The sequence below is a fragment of the Nerophis lumbriciformis genome, linkage group LG29 (genome assembly GCF_033978685.3).
Source record: "Nerophis lumbriciformis linkage group LG29, RoL_Nlum_v2.1, whole genome shotgun sequence".
In the NCBI taxonomy this organism is placed as follows: Eukaryota; Metazoa; Chordata; class Actinopteri; order Syngnathiformes; family Syngnathidae; genus Nerophis; species Nerophis lumbriciformis.
This window is the reverse complement of record NC_084576.2, coordinates 33352789-33369364: the sequence shown is the minus strand read 5'-3', so window position 1 is coordinate 33369364 and position 16576 is coordinate 33352789. Positions and strand designations below refer to the sequence as shown.

The window sequence follows — 16576 nt, the reverse complement described above, 5'->3', positions numbered from 1 at the left end:
GCTTGCAAGGCTGGCGTCATCTTAGTGGTGACACTAGGGCCTGATTCTAAAACTCCTCCGAATCATTCCTGATTGAAACCTAGTGCGATTCATCACCAACATCCTCGCTAATCGCAGTTTCATACTGAAGACAAGCGATGGACAGTCCTGCCGCACAAGATCCCTAAGAAGGAACAGGACTGGTCCCTATGTTATATAACATTTATATTAGTGACCTGCCATGCACAATATCTCTGCAGCACGGATATGCCGACGACCTCGCTCTTCTTCACTCTGGTAGACCGTGGAAGAAGTGCTTTCGGCAGACATGGCACTGGTAGCAGCTTATCTCAAAACCTAGAGACTGAAGCTGTGCATGGCAAAACCACCACTACAGTTTTCCACCTCAACAATATGGAAGCTTACAGTCAACCTTAATGGGACAGCTCTGCTACAATCCTACCTGTCCACACTAAAAAACTGAACAACACCTTGAGAATTATCACTGGCTGCTTACGACCCACCCTATCTGATTTCCTGCCAGTGTTCGTCGGCATTGAACCTCTTCGCTGAGAAGACTACTCACAGAGACTGGTAAACAAGGTCCTGCTGGATGTGAACCATCCCCTATACAACCTTAAGAACTCTCAACTTGACCGCCAAAGCCTGCCCTTTCACCGCCCTATCTCTCGCCATGCAGCAGCACTTTTGTGGGTCCACCATCGACACCCTTGACAGATGGAGAACCCCACGACCCACTCAATTTACAGTGTGCCCTAACATTGTTGCCACCAGGTGCAAACCTGCCTCGCAGAGAATGGGTAGCTCTAAATTGTGTATGAACTAGAGTCGGCCTACTCCAACATACTTTGGGGTAAGACTAGATAGACAACTGACCTTCAGGCAACACCTTGAATCTCTACGTGCCAAAGTGTTATCTAGGGACAACCTCCTTCGTCATCTGGCAGGGTCATCTGGGGAAGCAATCTGTCCACCCTTCGCATTGGCGCCCTGGCCCGAGTCTACAGTGCCAAAGTGTCCACACTAAAAAAAACTGAACGACACCTTGAGAAGGATCACTGGCTGATTACGACCCACCCTATCTGATTTCCTGCCAGTGAACCTCTTCGCTGAGAAGACTACTTACAGACTGGTGAACCATCCCCACACAACCTTGTTCAGAACTCTCAACTTGACAGCCAACGCCTGCCTTTTTGGCCGCCCTATCTCCTGCCATGCAGCAACACTTTGTAGGTCTAATATCAACATCCTTGACAGATGGAGAACCCCACGACCCACTTAATTTACAGTGTGCCCTAACCCGTTGTTGCCACCTGCCTCGCAGAGAATGGGAAACTAAATCGTCTATGACTGGAGTCGGCCTACTCCAACATACTTTGGGGTAAAACTAGATAGGCAACTGACCTTCAGGCAACACCTTGAATCTCTACGTGCCAAAGTGTTTTCTAGGGACAACCTCCTTCGTCATCTGGCAGACTCATCTGGGGAAGCAATCGGTCCACCCTTCGCATTGGCGCCCTGGCCCAAAGTGTCCACACTAACACCTTGAGAATTGTCACTGGCTGCTTACGACCCATCTGATTTCCTGCCGCTGTTAGTCGGCATTGAACCTCTTAGCTGAGAAGACTACTCACAGAGACTGATGAAACAAGGCCTTGCTGGATGTCAACCATCCCCTACACAACCTCAGAACTCTCAACTTGACAGCCAACGCCTACCTTTTTCGCCGCCCTATCTCCCGCCATGCAGCAACGCTTTGTGGGTCCAATATCAACATCCTTGACAAAGGGAGAACCCCCTGACCCACTCAATTTACAGTGTGCCCTAACATTGTTGCCATCAGGTGCAAACCTGCCTTGCAGAGAACGGGTAACTAAATCGTCTACGAACTGGAGTCGTCCGTTTCAACTTCGGTCTGCGCCAATCAGCACCCTGCATATGTGGCCACACTGAGCAGACTGCATCACCACATAGTCCAGCAGTGCCCCCACCCTACGCCCACCTCAGGACACACTCCTTGACCTGCTCAACCCCAACCCAGACACAATGAGCTGGCTCCAACGCCTGAACCAAACTGCATAGCTGCCTCAAATACGCAAAAAGTATAGGATCTACTTTAGCTTTGTTTCTCAACTCACTTACGTAACGCAATGTACATAACATGTCAACAAATACGCCAGAGCGGACACGTCAATTCCGGACTTTCAACAATCACTATTTCTTCGGAATTGATATTTTGAGCCTGAAGCACCAACAATTCGGTCCAATGAAGTAGCTAAAGATGATTTAAAAGTGGCATTCACGTCGCATTTCCGTTTAGACCAGGGGTCGGCAACCCAAAATGCTGAAAGATCCAAATTGTATTAGAGAGTATCCAGTAACAAATGTGTTTGCATCATTCAACTTACTGTGTCATGAGTTATCGTGACCATTAGGTGTCACCAAAATCAATTACCATTCCACTTCAACTTTAACTTAAAGACAGCATAAGTCCATTCCAGACAGTTAATAATAAATAGGTTAGTGTTTTCCGTAGCCACCATTGTTCTCTTTTTGACAAATTTCACTCGATCAAACATTCCACACTAGGGTTTCCCCTTAATGTAATTAAATGTGCATTTTTATTACCGCCACACCTTGAAAATAAGGATTTTATTAATTTTTTTACTTGAAAACAAATTACCGTATTTTCCGCACCATAAGGCGCCCTGGGTTATAAGCCGCGCCTTCAATGAACGGCATATTTCAAAACTTTGTCCACCTATAAGCCGCCCCGTGTTGTAAGCCGCATCTAACTGCGCTAAAGGAATGTCAAAAAAACAGTCAGATAGGTCAGTCAAACTTTAATAATATATTAAAACCAGCGTGATGTGGGCGTGCATGGAATCATATATCAACATGGACGGAGCTGCGTGAAAAAAGCCACCCGGCCTCTTCGCGTAAACTTAAACTTACCTTAACCACTCGCTCATCTTTTCTTCATCCATCCCTTCGAGTTAGCTTTTATGATGACGCCGGCTGGAAAGGTCTCTTTTGGCAAGGTCTTCCTTTTGAATATCACCATGGGTGGAAGTTTCTGGCCATTAGCATGGCAAGCTAGAACCACAGTGAAGGATGACTTCTCATTCCCTGTGGTGCGAATATTCACCGTACGTGCTCCCGTTGTATCCACAGTGCGGTTCACAGGAATATCAAAAGTCAGTGGAACCTCGTCCATGTTGATAATGTTCTCTGGCCGGATCTTTTTTTCAGCTATCTTGTTTTTACAATATGCACGGAAAGTAGCCAGCTTTTCTTGAAAGTCTTTAGGCAGTTGCTGTGAAATAGTAATCCGTGTGCGGATGGAGAGATTGCGTCTTTTCATGAACCGGATCCCTGTCGCTTAGTAGGAGCCATTTTGTGGTCTTTACAGATGTAAACACACAAAGGAAATGAAACGTACGGTAATATCCGCGCGCTTTTTCTTCTACGCGGGCGGGTGGTTGCTTACAGTAGAAGAAGAAGCGCTTCCTGTTCTATGGGGGCGGGTGCTTACCTTGGCGGTTGCTTGCGTAGAAGAAGAAGCACTTCCTCTTCTACGGGGAAAAAAGATGGCGGCTGTTTACCGTAGTTGCGAGACCTAAACTTTATGAAAATTAATCTTAATATTAATCCATATATAAAGCGCACCGGGTTAAAAGCCGCACTGTCAGCTTTTGAGTAAATTTGTGGTTTTTAGGTGCGGCTAATAGTGCGGAAAATACGGTAAAGTAATTGTAGCTCCAGGAAGAAATCACACAAAGTTTGACTGGCGCTATTTTTAACTTTTGTTGCCAATCTTGATAACAAGCGGCACAGATGCAGCAGGTTTTATTTAACCTCCCGTGCAAACACTTTCGACTTGCGAGTCTGCTTCCCCGGACACACAACACTTCCTCATTCTCCGCCAATCACCTTTCAGACACGGACGGTGTGTTTGCAAACACGGGAAAAACTGACATCCAAAGGGCCAATTTAGTATTGCCAATCAACCTATCCCCAGGTGCATGTCTTTGGAGGTAGGAAAATCATATCATCATCGCAAACGTCATGGTGGCCACGCCCCCACCGACACAGGTATCTTGGCAGTTTAGGGGAAACCCTGTGCAAGTATGTTTACTTTCTGTTGATATCGTATCAATATCGGTATCGGCCCTTACTCAAGGCTCCAATATCATATGGGGACTAAAAAAAACTGTTAAATCACTAAAAAAGTCCTACTACACTGTGCAGGTGTACCTTATGTGGTGACTATACGTCATTCATGACACATAAATGACGTGTGTGTGTTTAAACTCAGGTGCAAGTCAGAAGGCATACAGCTCAGGTGTTGGGATGGCGTCTAATAAAAAAGGTGTGACTGTCCCGCTAACAGCAGAGGAGGTAAGCCACTTTAAAGCACATTTGACTGTATATTTACATGCTGCATGTTATTTGTTTTTACTGTATTTTCCGGACTACAGAGCGTACCGGTTTAAACGCCAAAGTCACTGCATTTTAGAAGAAAATGTTTTCCATATATTAGCCGCGGATATATATGATGTGAAATCACAGAAAGATTTTGTGAATGTTTATTTATTAATGTTTCCCAACGGTGTCTGCCACACGGCAGTAAAACGGCCGATCAAACAAAACAGAAGTCGTCGTCATGGACCCAATCAACAATCAATAAGGCCACGTTGATGTTTTGGTGAATTTACGAAACTGAAACAATACAAAAAGAATGAAGTAGAATATTAACAATAACATTCGTTAACGTGTTAGCGTATTAGCTAATGCTAACGACGCTAGCTTCATTACATCACAATAGCATCAAGGTTCAAGGTTCAACTTTATTGCCCCCGCGGGGAAATTTGTCTTGGGCACAGTGCATCATTGCTTTCTTAACATACCCAAAAACAACAGAACAAAAACACAAGCACGGACACAACCACAACCATACAACTAACATTTAAACATCAGAACATGGAGCTTGATAGACATAGGTGGCACTTTGATGTAGGCATAAAATCTACAGTATGGAGATAAAGATAAAGTACCAATGTGCATTGCACTAGAGCTCATGGATAAAGTGCTGTGTGCTAAAGTGCTTAGTTCTAAAGTGCTATGTGCTAAAGTGCTGTGTGCTAAAAAAGTGCTAACCTATGTATTAAAATTCTATTGCACATTGTTGGTCAGCTTAATGGAGGCTGGGACAAATGATAATTTAAGGCGGTTAAATTTGCATAGTGGGACCCGGAGTCTTCTCCCTGATGGCAGAGTTCCATATTCAGGAAAGAGTGGATGTTGTGAGTTGGAAATAATTTTCTTAGCTTTTTTCCTAACTGCCTGCTCATAGATGCTCTGTATAGGCTCATATTCTTTCCTCCCTACGATTTTCATTGCCGTTTTATGCATGCCGGCCAGTTTGCTTTTCAGCTTAACGGTTAGGTTGCCAAACCATGAGGTGATCCCGTATCCCGTGTATATATCCCGTGCATGTACAAGTGCATGAAAACACTCCTACATACATCACACATGGGACGGTTTTGTGAGTAAGAATTGTTTGTTATATTGTAGGGGTGTAACCGTTCACAAACATTTAGGTTTGGTAAGTTATTCGGTTTAGAGGTCACGGTTCGATTAATTTTCGGTACAGTAAGAAAACAACAAAATATAAATTTTTTAGTTATTTATTTACCAAATTTGTAAACATTATCCTTTTAACATTGGGAACACTATAATAATTCTGCCCACGTTAATCAACATTAAACTGCCTCAAGTTGTTGCTCAGCTTAAATAAAATGACAACTTTTCTTCTACATATAAAAAGTGCAACATTAAACAGTTTCAAGTCAACTCCTCATGCTTAATTTATTACAGCATTTGGGAAGCCTGTAGTTGTTTTTTTATTATGTAAATGTTATATTTTTATCAACATGTGATAGCAGGGACCCTGCCATTCAAAACTAGGCTGCTCCATTATTAATGATTAATTTAACTATAGATGAAAAAAAATAGTACAATAGCAATAGGAGAGACTATTCATCCCTGAACACCATGGAGTTCATGTAGGCTTTATGATGCACTTACATTATTATATCAACTATCAGAGACAGAAACTCTTCATTTAACATACCGTATTTTCCGCACCATAAGGCGCCCTGGGTTATAAGCCGCGCCTTCAATGAACGGCATATTTCAAAACTTTGTCCACCTATAAGCCGCCCCGTGTTGTAAGCCGCATCTAACTGCGCTAAAGGAATGTCAAAAAAACAGTCAGATAGGTCAGTCAAACTTTAATAATATATTAAAACCAGCGTGATGTGGGCGCGCATGGAATCGTATATCAACATGGACAGAGCTGCGTGAAAAAAGCCACCCGGCCTCTTCGCGTAAACTTAAACTTACCTTAACCACTCGCTCATCTTTTCTTCATCCATCCCTTCGAGTTAGCTTTTATGATGACGCCGGCTGGAAAGGTCTCTTTTGGCAAGGTCTTCCTTTTGAATATCACCATGGGTGGAAGTTTCTGGCCATTAGCATGGCAAGCTAGAACCACAGTGAAGGATGACTTCTCATTCCCTGTGGTGCGAATATTCACCGTACGTGCTCCCGTTGTATCCACAGTGCGGTTCACAGGAATATCAGTTGCTGTGAAATAGTAATCCGTGTGCGGATGGAGAGATTGCGTCTTTTCATGAACCGGATCCCTGTCGCTTAGTAGGAGCCATTTTGTGGTCTTTACAGATGTAAACACACAAAGGAAATGAAACGTACGGTGATATCCGCGCGCTTTTTCTTCTTCTACGCGGGCGGGTGGTTGCTTACAGTAGAAGAAGAAGCGCTTCCTGTTCTATGGGGGCGGGTGCTTACCTTGGCGGTTGCTTGCGTAGAAGAAGAAGCGCTTCCTGTTCTACCGGGAAAAAAGATGGCGGCTGTTTACCGAAGTTGCGAGACCGAAACTTTATGAAAATGAATCTTAATATTAATCCATATATAAAACGCACCGGGTTATAAGGCGCACTGTCAGCTTTTGAGAAAATTTGTGGTTTTTAGGTGCGCCTTATAGTGCGGAAAATACGGTAATGTCCTTTTTTGCTGCTTCAACACAGCTCAATCAACACAGAAAAAGGTAAAGTGAAATAACAGACAGGGCTTTGCTGTCCGTAACACACACACACACACACACACACACCGCAAAATGAGCTAACGTTACGCTAAAAGCGAATTAGCCTTCACCTCAAGCCAGGACTGCGAGCTAGCCGAGCTGCAGTTTATATTTCTAGAAGGTCAACGGGCTCATAGTGATGTTACTAGTAGTTGACTGGGAGGTGTTTATTATCATTTGGGGAGAGTCCGCTGCCTGATGATTACCTGCTAAACGCTAAGCACTGACGACATGCGCTCTGAATACGCACTGCTGATTGGCTGTTACCGCTCTGTGTGTAACCAATCAGATGGTTGTGTGGGTGGGACAATGCTGGGTGTGTGTAGAGGACTGACAGACAGAGGCAGAAGGAAGCGGAGCAGCTTGTTAAGACTTTAGCTTAGGCGGCTACTTTATATGTTCGTGTGGAAATTCGTTCGGTACACCTCCGAACCGAACCGAACCCCCCGTACCGAAACGGTTCAATACAAATACACGTACCGTTACACCCCTATTATATTGTAATACTGACAAACGTTGCTTGGAGTGATAAATAAAGAATCCATAAGAGTAGAAATTAGAGATGCGCGGATAGGCAATTATTTCATCCGCAACCGCATCAGAAAGTCGTCAACCATCCGCCATCCACCCGATGTAACATTTGATCAGACCTGCACCCGCCCGCCATCCGCCCGCACCCGCCCGTTGTTATATATCTAATATAGACGATGCAAGGCATTAGTGAGGCATACCTGCCAACTACTCCGGTTTTCCCGTAATTCGTACGGTTTTCATCAACCTATTCCGGGTTACGGTTGCAGTGATAAAAAATACGGTTTTTCATTAATTTAAAAAAAAAAGGGTGAAAACTACGCGAATTGCACCTTGTGCAGACAAGATTTTTCGATCGGACACGGAGGAATTAGCGATGTAAAAGACCACGTTGGGACAAAAAAACACAAGTCTAATGCCGTTGCTAGCGATACAAGTGGAAAACTTTCAACGTTTTTCGTCGCCCAAACAGATTCTTTGGATGTGATAAATGCCGAAGTTTTATTTACGGAGGCAATAATTGAGCATGGACTTCCAATCGCACTGGCTGATCACATGGGACAGTTAAATGTTTGTAATGCAACCTTTAAAAATCATTACGCGGTGATCGCGGTCCCAAAAATAAACTTTTCTTGCATGATAATGTCCAGAAAAACTCACTTTATATTACTATAGAGTCCTTTTAACGAATGAGTTTGATGGTTTATCACAAACCTTAAATGAAAGAAGTCCTTTGTTCTCCTGCACCATGCATGCGCTTTGGCCTTGCTTCGTGTTTGGTGCGCAATCCTGTCGGCTGTATTTCACAGCACGTCTTTGACAACTTGAAGTGGCATAAAACATTTAAAACAAAGGGGTTATAGGAACAATCACTTTCAGTGTTTTATGCCACTTCAAGTTGTCAAAGACGGTATGCTGGTGCCCGACTGCCACAAGTGGAACAAACATTTGAAACAAAGGGGTTATAGGAACAATCACTTTCAGTGTTTTATGCCACCTCAAGTAAACTTATCATAAAGTTACCATATCATTTTTGCAGTATGATCAATCTGATAGAATACATTTGGATTTTAGCCACAAAAAGGTAATGACACCAATGTTATCTATTGGAATTGTTTAGTACTGTTATACTGTTAAAAGTGTTTATACTATTTATGCTTTCAAGTCCAAGTTGAAGAAATCTTGTTAAATGTTGACAGCATAACCACCAAAATACAGAAGTATGTCCTTAATATTTTTGCAGTGCTATTTCTGTTGAAAAGTTCAAATGATTACATTAGAGATGTGATGTGCCACTTTTCAAGTGTCTGATGGCTTACATTCATTTTCATAAATTTTTCATATTTTGAATTCTTTTGAAAGGCTTACAAAAAAACTACATTTGAATTGTAATTCCATGCTATTGACAGGACTATTAATTTTAAATAAGTTAGCTTACCATGTTTACAGTATGATAATTGTGATAGAAATGTGAATTTTAGGCACAGAATATTTTTTACAATTGAACAAGGCAGTAGATTATACAAGCTCGGACAGAAAGTTAATAATGACACCAATTTTTTTTTTAATGGAATTGTTTAGTACTGTTTTACCATTTGTTTACTGTAAAAAAGTGTTTATACTTTCAATTAACAAATTGAAGTATTGTGAAAGGTTGACAGGATAACTGGCATTAACTGTCAAAATAATTGCAAACTATTGAAGTTAGTTTACAGAATAAACATGTCAATCAACCCATATGATTTTTGTTGTAATATTTTTGTTTTGAAAAGTCACTGTGACTGATAGAAAAGTGATGGTTTTAGCAACATTTTAACCTGTCTGAATGCTAATAATCATTTTGCGTCTGCCCTGGACCCTGGCTACTAGGTTTTTCTGATTTCAAAAGTTGGCAGGTATGTACAGGTAAAAGCCAGTAAATTAGAATATTTTGAAAAACTTGATTTATTTCAGTAATTGCATTCAAAAGGTGTAACTTGTACATTATATTTATTCATTGCACACAGACTGATGCATTCAAATGTTTATTTCATTTAATTTTGATGATTTGAAGTGGCAACAAATGAAAATCCCAAATTCCGTGTGTCACAAAATTAGAATATTACTTAAGGCTAATACAAAAAAGGGATTTTTAGAAATGTTGGCCAACTGAAAAGTATGAAAATGAAAAATATGAGCATGTACAATACTCAATACTTGGTTGGAGCTCCTTTTGCCTCAATTACTGCGTTAATGCGGCGTGGCATGGAGTCGATGAGTTTCTGGCACTGCTCAGGTGTTATGAGAGCCCAGGTTGCTCTGATAGTGGCCTTCAACTCTTCTGCGTTTTTGGGTCTGGCATTCTGCATCTTCCTTTTCACAATACCCCACAGATTTTCTATGGGGCTAAGGTCAGGGGAGTTGGCGGGCCAATTTAGAACAGAAATACCATGGTCCGTAAACCAGGCACGGGTAGATTTTGCGCTGTGTGCAGGCGCCAAGTCCTGTTGGAACTTGAAATCTCCATCTCCATAGAGCAGGTCAGCAGCAGGAAGCATGAAGTGCTCTAAAACTTGCTGGTAGACGGCTGCGTTGACCCTGGATCTCAGGAAACAGAGTGGACCGACACCAGCAGATGACATGGCACCCCAAACCATCACCCAACCATGCAAATTTTGCATTTCCTTTGGAAATCGAGGTCCCAGAGTCTGGAGGAAGACAGGAGAGGCACAGGATCCACGTTGCCTGAAGTCTAGTGTAAAGTTTCCACCATCAGTGATGGTTTGGGGTGCCATGTCATCTGCTGGTGTCGGTCCACTCTGTTTCCTGAGATCCAGGGTCAACGCAGCCGTCTACCAGCAAGTTTTAGAGCACTTCATGCTTCCTGCTGCTGACCTGCTCTATGGAGATGGAGATTTCAAGTTCCAACAGGACTTGGCGCCTGCACACAGCGCAAAATCTACCCGTGCCTGGTTTACGGACCATGGTATTTCTGTTCTAAATTGGCCCGCCAACTCCCCTGACCTTAGCCCCATAGAAAATCTGTGGGGTATTGTGAAAAGGAAGATGCAGAATGCCAGACCCAAAAACGCAGAAGAGTTGAAGGCCACTATCAGAGCAACCTGGGCTCTCATAACACCTGAGCAGTGCCAGAAACTCATCGACTCCATGCCTCACCGCATTAACGCAGTAATTGAGGCAAAAGGAGCTCCAACCAAGTATTGAGTATTGTACATGCTCATATTTTTCATTTTCATACTTTTCAGTTGGCCAACATTTCTAAAAATCCCTTTTTTGTATTAGCCTTAAGTAATATTCTAATTTTGTGACACACGGAATTTTGGATTTTCATTTGTTGCCACTTCAAATCATCAAAATTAAATGAAATAAACATTTGAATGCATCAGTCTGTGTGCAATGAATAAATATAATGTACAAGTTACACCTTTTCAATGTAATTACTGAAATAAATCAAGTTTTTCAAAATATTCTAATTTACTGGCTTTTACCTGTATATGTTGTGAAATGAGTTATTAACACAGAAATATTTTGTAAATGTTACCTTAATGTTTCCCAACGGTGTCTGCCACACGGCAGTAAAACGGCCGATCAAACAAAACAAAAGTCATCGTCAATCAACGTCAATGTTTTGGTGAATAAACTGAAACAATACAAAAAGAATGCCTTTGTCAGGTAATATTAACAATGACATTCGTTAACGTGTTAGCGTATTAGCTAATGCTAACGACACTAGCTTCATTACATTACGATAGCATGTACAAGTATGCATGAAAACACCCCTACATACATCACACATTTGTAAGTAAGAATTGTTTTAGTTATATTGTAAAACTTACAAACGTTGCTTGGAGTGATGAATAAAGAATCCATAAGAGTAGAAATGTTATGGACGGCTAGGAGACCAATCGTACTTCCAATTCATAGCTCAAAACAGAAGGACCAATGCAGCACCCACCAACCTGCAGTGAGCACACTCGTCCTATAGATGGCACCATAGCACAAACAATGACCTATTCAGTATGTCTGCTTGTTTTTTTATGTATTTGCATTATGGGCGTCAACAAAGAAAAACCCATAAATTGACCGCAGCGTTTTATAAGCCGCAGGGTTCAAAGCCTAGGAAAATTTTAACGGTTTATAGTCCGGAATTTAGGATATTTGATATTGTGCTTGGTACAGTTACATGCTGCATGTTATTTAATATTTAATATTGTGTCTTCTGTCACAGCTGAAGAACGCCTTCGACAACCTCTTTGAAGGCCTGCTGGAAACTAAAGATGGTGAAAAAGAAGCAGCTGAAGTATGTTCAGGACACAAAATTGAAAATATCAAACCGTATTAATGTACTAAACAACACATCGTCAGTCCTTATTTTTTTATTATTGGTCATGTAATGTTTGCAAGGTGACTTGTTGCTAGGCAGGATTCATGCTTCCTTATGAAGGCACACATATTACATTCAATACTTCAAGGTTTAGTCAACCTCACCTACAGTAGATCCACTCCACTGTATTGACTATAAATGTGCTATTACGAAAATTCCACTTCTTTACCTCTTCCGTCAAAATAGAGCGTACCCCACGGACTCTCAATTGATCCGGAAGCTTCCCCCTTTTATCCGCAGTCTGTGGCCACGCCCCTCCTGTCCCACCAGAGGCAGGCGCTGTCCTGGATGTGCGCGCGCGAGAACAAGTGCACCCTCCCGCCTTTCTGGGAGAAGAGAGGCGAGCTCTACTACAACACCCTGACGTGCTTCTCCGCCAAGGAAATACCAGAGCGGGTCCTCGGCGGGATACTGGCCGATGACATGGGACTGGTGAGCGCTCACTCATGCATTCTAACTCGTAAATAAATGCTAGCAAAAGTCAGCTAACAATGGAGGTAGTGGGAGTCGTGCTAATCCGCCTATAAAGTACAGGTAAAAGCCAGTAAATTAGAATATTTTGAAAAACTTGATTTATTTCAGTAATTGCATTCAAAAGGTGTAACTTGTACATTATATTTATTCATTGCACACAGACTGATGCATTCAAATGTTTATTTCATTTAATTTTGATGATTTGAAGTGGCAACAAATGAAAATCCAAAATTCCGTGTGTCACAAAATTAGAATATTGTGTAAGGGTTACATTTTGAAGACACCTGGTGCCACAAACTAATCAGCTGATTAACTCAAAACACCTGCAAAGGGCTTTAAATGGTCTCTCAGTCCAGTTCTGAAGCCTACACAAACATGGGGAAGACTTCAGATTTGACAGCTGTCCAAAAGGCAACCATCGACACATTGCACAAGGAGGGAAAGACACAAAAGGTTATTGCTGAAGAGGCTGGCTGTTCTCAGAGCTCTGTGTCCAAACACATTAATGGAGAGGCAAAGGGAAGGAAAAACTGTGGTCAGAAAAAGTGTACAAGCGATAGGGATCACCGCGCCCTGGTCAAGATTGTGGAAAAAAAACCCATTCAAAAATGTGGGGGAGATTCAGAAGGAGTGGACAGCTGCTGGAGTCAGTGCTTCAAGATCCACCACCAAGAGACGCTTGAAAGACATGGGTTTCAACTGCCGCATACCTCGTGTCAAGCCACTGTTGACCAAGAAACAGCGCGCAAAGCGTCTCACCTGGGCTAAGGAAAAAAAGAGCTGGACTGCTGCTGAGTGGTCCAAAGTCATGCTTTCTGACGAAAGCAAATTTTGCATTTCCTTTGGAAATCGAGGTCCCAGAGTCTGGAGGAAGACAGGAGAGGCACAGGATCCACGTTGCCTGAAGTCTAGTGTAAAGTTTCCACCATCAGTGATGGTTTGGGGTGCCATGTCATCTGCTGGTGTCGGTCCACTCTGTTTCCTGAGATCCAGGGTCAAGGCAGCCGTCTACCAGCAAGTTTTAGAGCACTTCATGCTTCCTGCTGCTGACCTGCTCTATGGAGATGGAGATTTCAAGTTCCAACAGGACTTGGCGCCTGCACACAGCGCAAAATCTACCCGTGCCTGGTTTACGGACCATGGTATTTCTGTTCTAAATTGGCCCGCCAACTCCCCTGACCTTAGCCCCATAGAAAATCTGTGGGGTATTGTGAAAAGGAAGATGCAGAATGCCAGACCCAAAAACGCAGAAGAGTTGAAGGCCACTATCAGAGCAACCTGGGCTCTCATAACACCTGAGCAGTGCCAGAAACTCATCGACTCCATGCCACGCCGCATTAACGCAGTAATTGAGGCAAAAGGAGCTCCAACCAAGTATTGAGTATTGTACATGCTCATATTTTTCATTTTCATACTTTTCAGTTGGCCAACATTTCTAAAAATCCCTTTTTTGTATTAGCCTTAAGTAATATTCTAATTTTGTGACACACGGAATTTTGGATTTTCATTTGTTGCCACTTCAAATCATCAAAATTAAATGAAATAAACATTTGAATGCATCAGTCTGTGTGCAATGAATAAATATAATGTACAAGTTACACCTTTTGAATGCAATTACTGAAATAAATCAAGTTTTTCAAAATATTCTAATTTACTGGCTTTTACCTGTATGTAATGTACAAAAGCCAAAACCAGTGAAGTTGCCAAGTAAATAAAAAGAGAATACAATGATTTGCAAATAATTTCCAACTTACATTCAATTGAAATAGACTGCAAAGACAAGAAATGTAATGTTGGAACTGAGAAACTCAATTATTTTTTGCAAATAATCATGGACTTAGAATTTAATGGCAGCACCACATTGCAAAAAAGGCATTTTTACCAGTGTGTTACATGGCCTTTCCTTTTAACAACACTCAGTAAAGGTTTGGGAACTGAGGAGACACATTTTTGAAGTGGAATTCTTTCCCATTCTTGCTTGATGTACTGTTCAACAGTCTCCCTTCTCATATTTTAGCCTTCACACATTTTCAATGTTTGGACTACAGGCAGGCCAGTCTAGTACCCGCACTCTTTTACTATGAAGCCATGCTGTTCAGTGGCCTAGTGGATGCTCAGTGGCCTAGTGGTTAGAGTGTCCGTCCTGAGATCGGTAGGTTGGGAGTTCAAATCCCGGCCGAGTCATACCAAAGACTATAAAAATGGGACCCATTACCTCCCTGCTTGGCACTTAGCATCAAGGGTTGGAATTGGGGGTTAAATCACCAAAATGATTCCCGGGCGCAGCCACCGCTGCTGCCCACTGCTCCCCTCACCTCCCAGGGGGTGATCAAGGATGATGGGTCAAATGCAGAGAATAATTTCGCCACACCTAGTGTTTGTGTGACAATCATTGGTACTTTAACTTTAACTTTAACTTTAACACCTGGCTTGGCATCATCTTGCTGAAATAAGCAGGGGCGTCCATGATAACAACAAAAGCTGTATGTACCTTTTCAGCATTAATGGTGCCTTCACAGATGTGTAAGTTACCCATGTCTTGGCCACTAATACACCCCCATACCATCACACATGCTGCCTTTTACACTTTCACCCTAGAACAGTCCGGATGGTTCTTTTCCTCTTTGGTCCGGAGGACACCACGTCCACAGTTTCCAAAAGCAATTTGAAATGTGGACTCGTCAGACCACAGAATAATTTTCCACTTTGCATCAGTCCATCTTAGATGAGCTCAGGCCCAGCAAAGCAGGCGGTGTTTCTGGGTGTTGTTGATAAATGGCTTTGGCTTTGAATAGTAGAGTTTTAACTTGTACCGTATTTTCCGCACCATAAGGCGCCCTGGGTTATAAGCCGCGCCTTCAATGAACGGCATATTTCAAAACTTTGTCCACCTATAAGCCGCCCCGTGTTATAAGCCGCATCTAACTGCGCTAAAGGAATGTCAAAAAAACAGTCAGATAGGTCAGTCAAACTTTAATAATATATTAAAAACCAGCGTGATGTGGGCGCGCATGGAGTCGTATATCAACATGGACGGAGCTGCGTGAAAAAAGCCACCCGGCCTCTTCGCGTAAACTTACCTTAACCACTCGCTCATCTTTTCTTCATCCATCCCTTCGAGTTAGCTTTTATGATGACGCCGGCTGGAAAGGTCTCTTTTGGCAAGGTCTTCCTTTTGAATATCACCATGGGTGGAAGTTTCTGGCCATTAGCATGGCAAGCTAGAACCACAGTGAAGGATGACTTCTCATTCCCTGTGGTGCGAATATTCACCGTACGTGCTCCCGTTGTATCCACAGTGCGGTTCACAGGAATATCAAAAGTCAGTGGAACCTCGTCCATGTTGATAATGTTCTCTGGCCGGATCTTTTTTTCAGCTATCTTGTTTTTACAATATGCACGGAAAGTAGCCAGCTTTTCTTGAAAGTCTTTAGGCAGTTGCTGTGAAATAGTAGTCCGTGTGCGGATGGAGAGATTGCGTCTTTTCATGAACCGGAAACCTGTCGCTTAGTAGGAGCCATTTTGTGGTCTTTACAGATGTAAACACACAAAGGAAATGAAACGTAATATTCGCGCGCTTCTTCTTCTTCTACGCGGGCGGGTGGTTGCTTACAGTAGAAGAAGAAGCGCTTCCTGTTCTATGGGGGCGGGTGCTTACCTTGGCGGTTGCTTGCGTAGAAGAAGAAGCACTTCCTCTTCTACGGGGAAAAAAGATGGCGGCTGTTTACCGTAGTTGCGAGACCGAAACTTTATGAAAATGAATCTTAATATTAATCCATATATAAAGTGCACCGGGTTATAAGGCGCACTGTCAGCTTTTGAGAAAATTTGTGGTTTTTAGGTGCGCCTTATAGTGCGGAAAATACGGTACTTACAAATGTAGCGACCAACTGTAGTTACTGACAGTGGTTTTCTGAAGTGTTCCTGAGCCTGTGTGGTGATATCCTTTACACACTGATGTGATGCTATACCGCCTGAAGGATGGAAGGTCCGTAATATCATGGCTTACGTGCAGTGAT

At 42.5% G+C, this 16576-nt stretch overlaps 1 protein-coding gene across 2 annotated transcripts in view; it reads left to right on the top strand.

Moving 5' to 3' along the window:
• hltf (helicase-like transcription factor) overlaps positions 1-16576 on the top strand; it is an 86410-nt gene that overhangs the window by 7114 nt on the left and 62720 nt on the right. For both annotated transcript variants that reach the window (XM_061924460.2, XM_061924459.2), the window contains exons 4-6: positions 4319-4401; positions 11928-11999; positions 12324-12515. In XM_061924460.2, coding sequence (XP_061780444.1) covers positions 4319-4401; positions 11928-11999; positions 12324-12515 — 347 coding nt within the window. The remainder of the gene's footprint in view (positions 1-4318; positions 4402-11927; positions 12000-12323; positions 12516-16576) is intronic.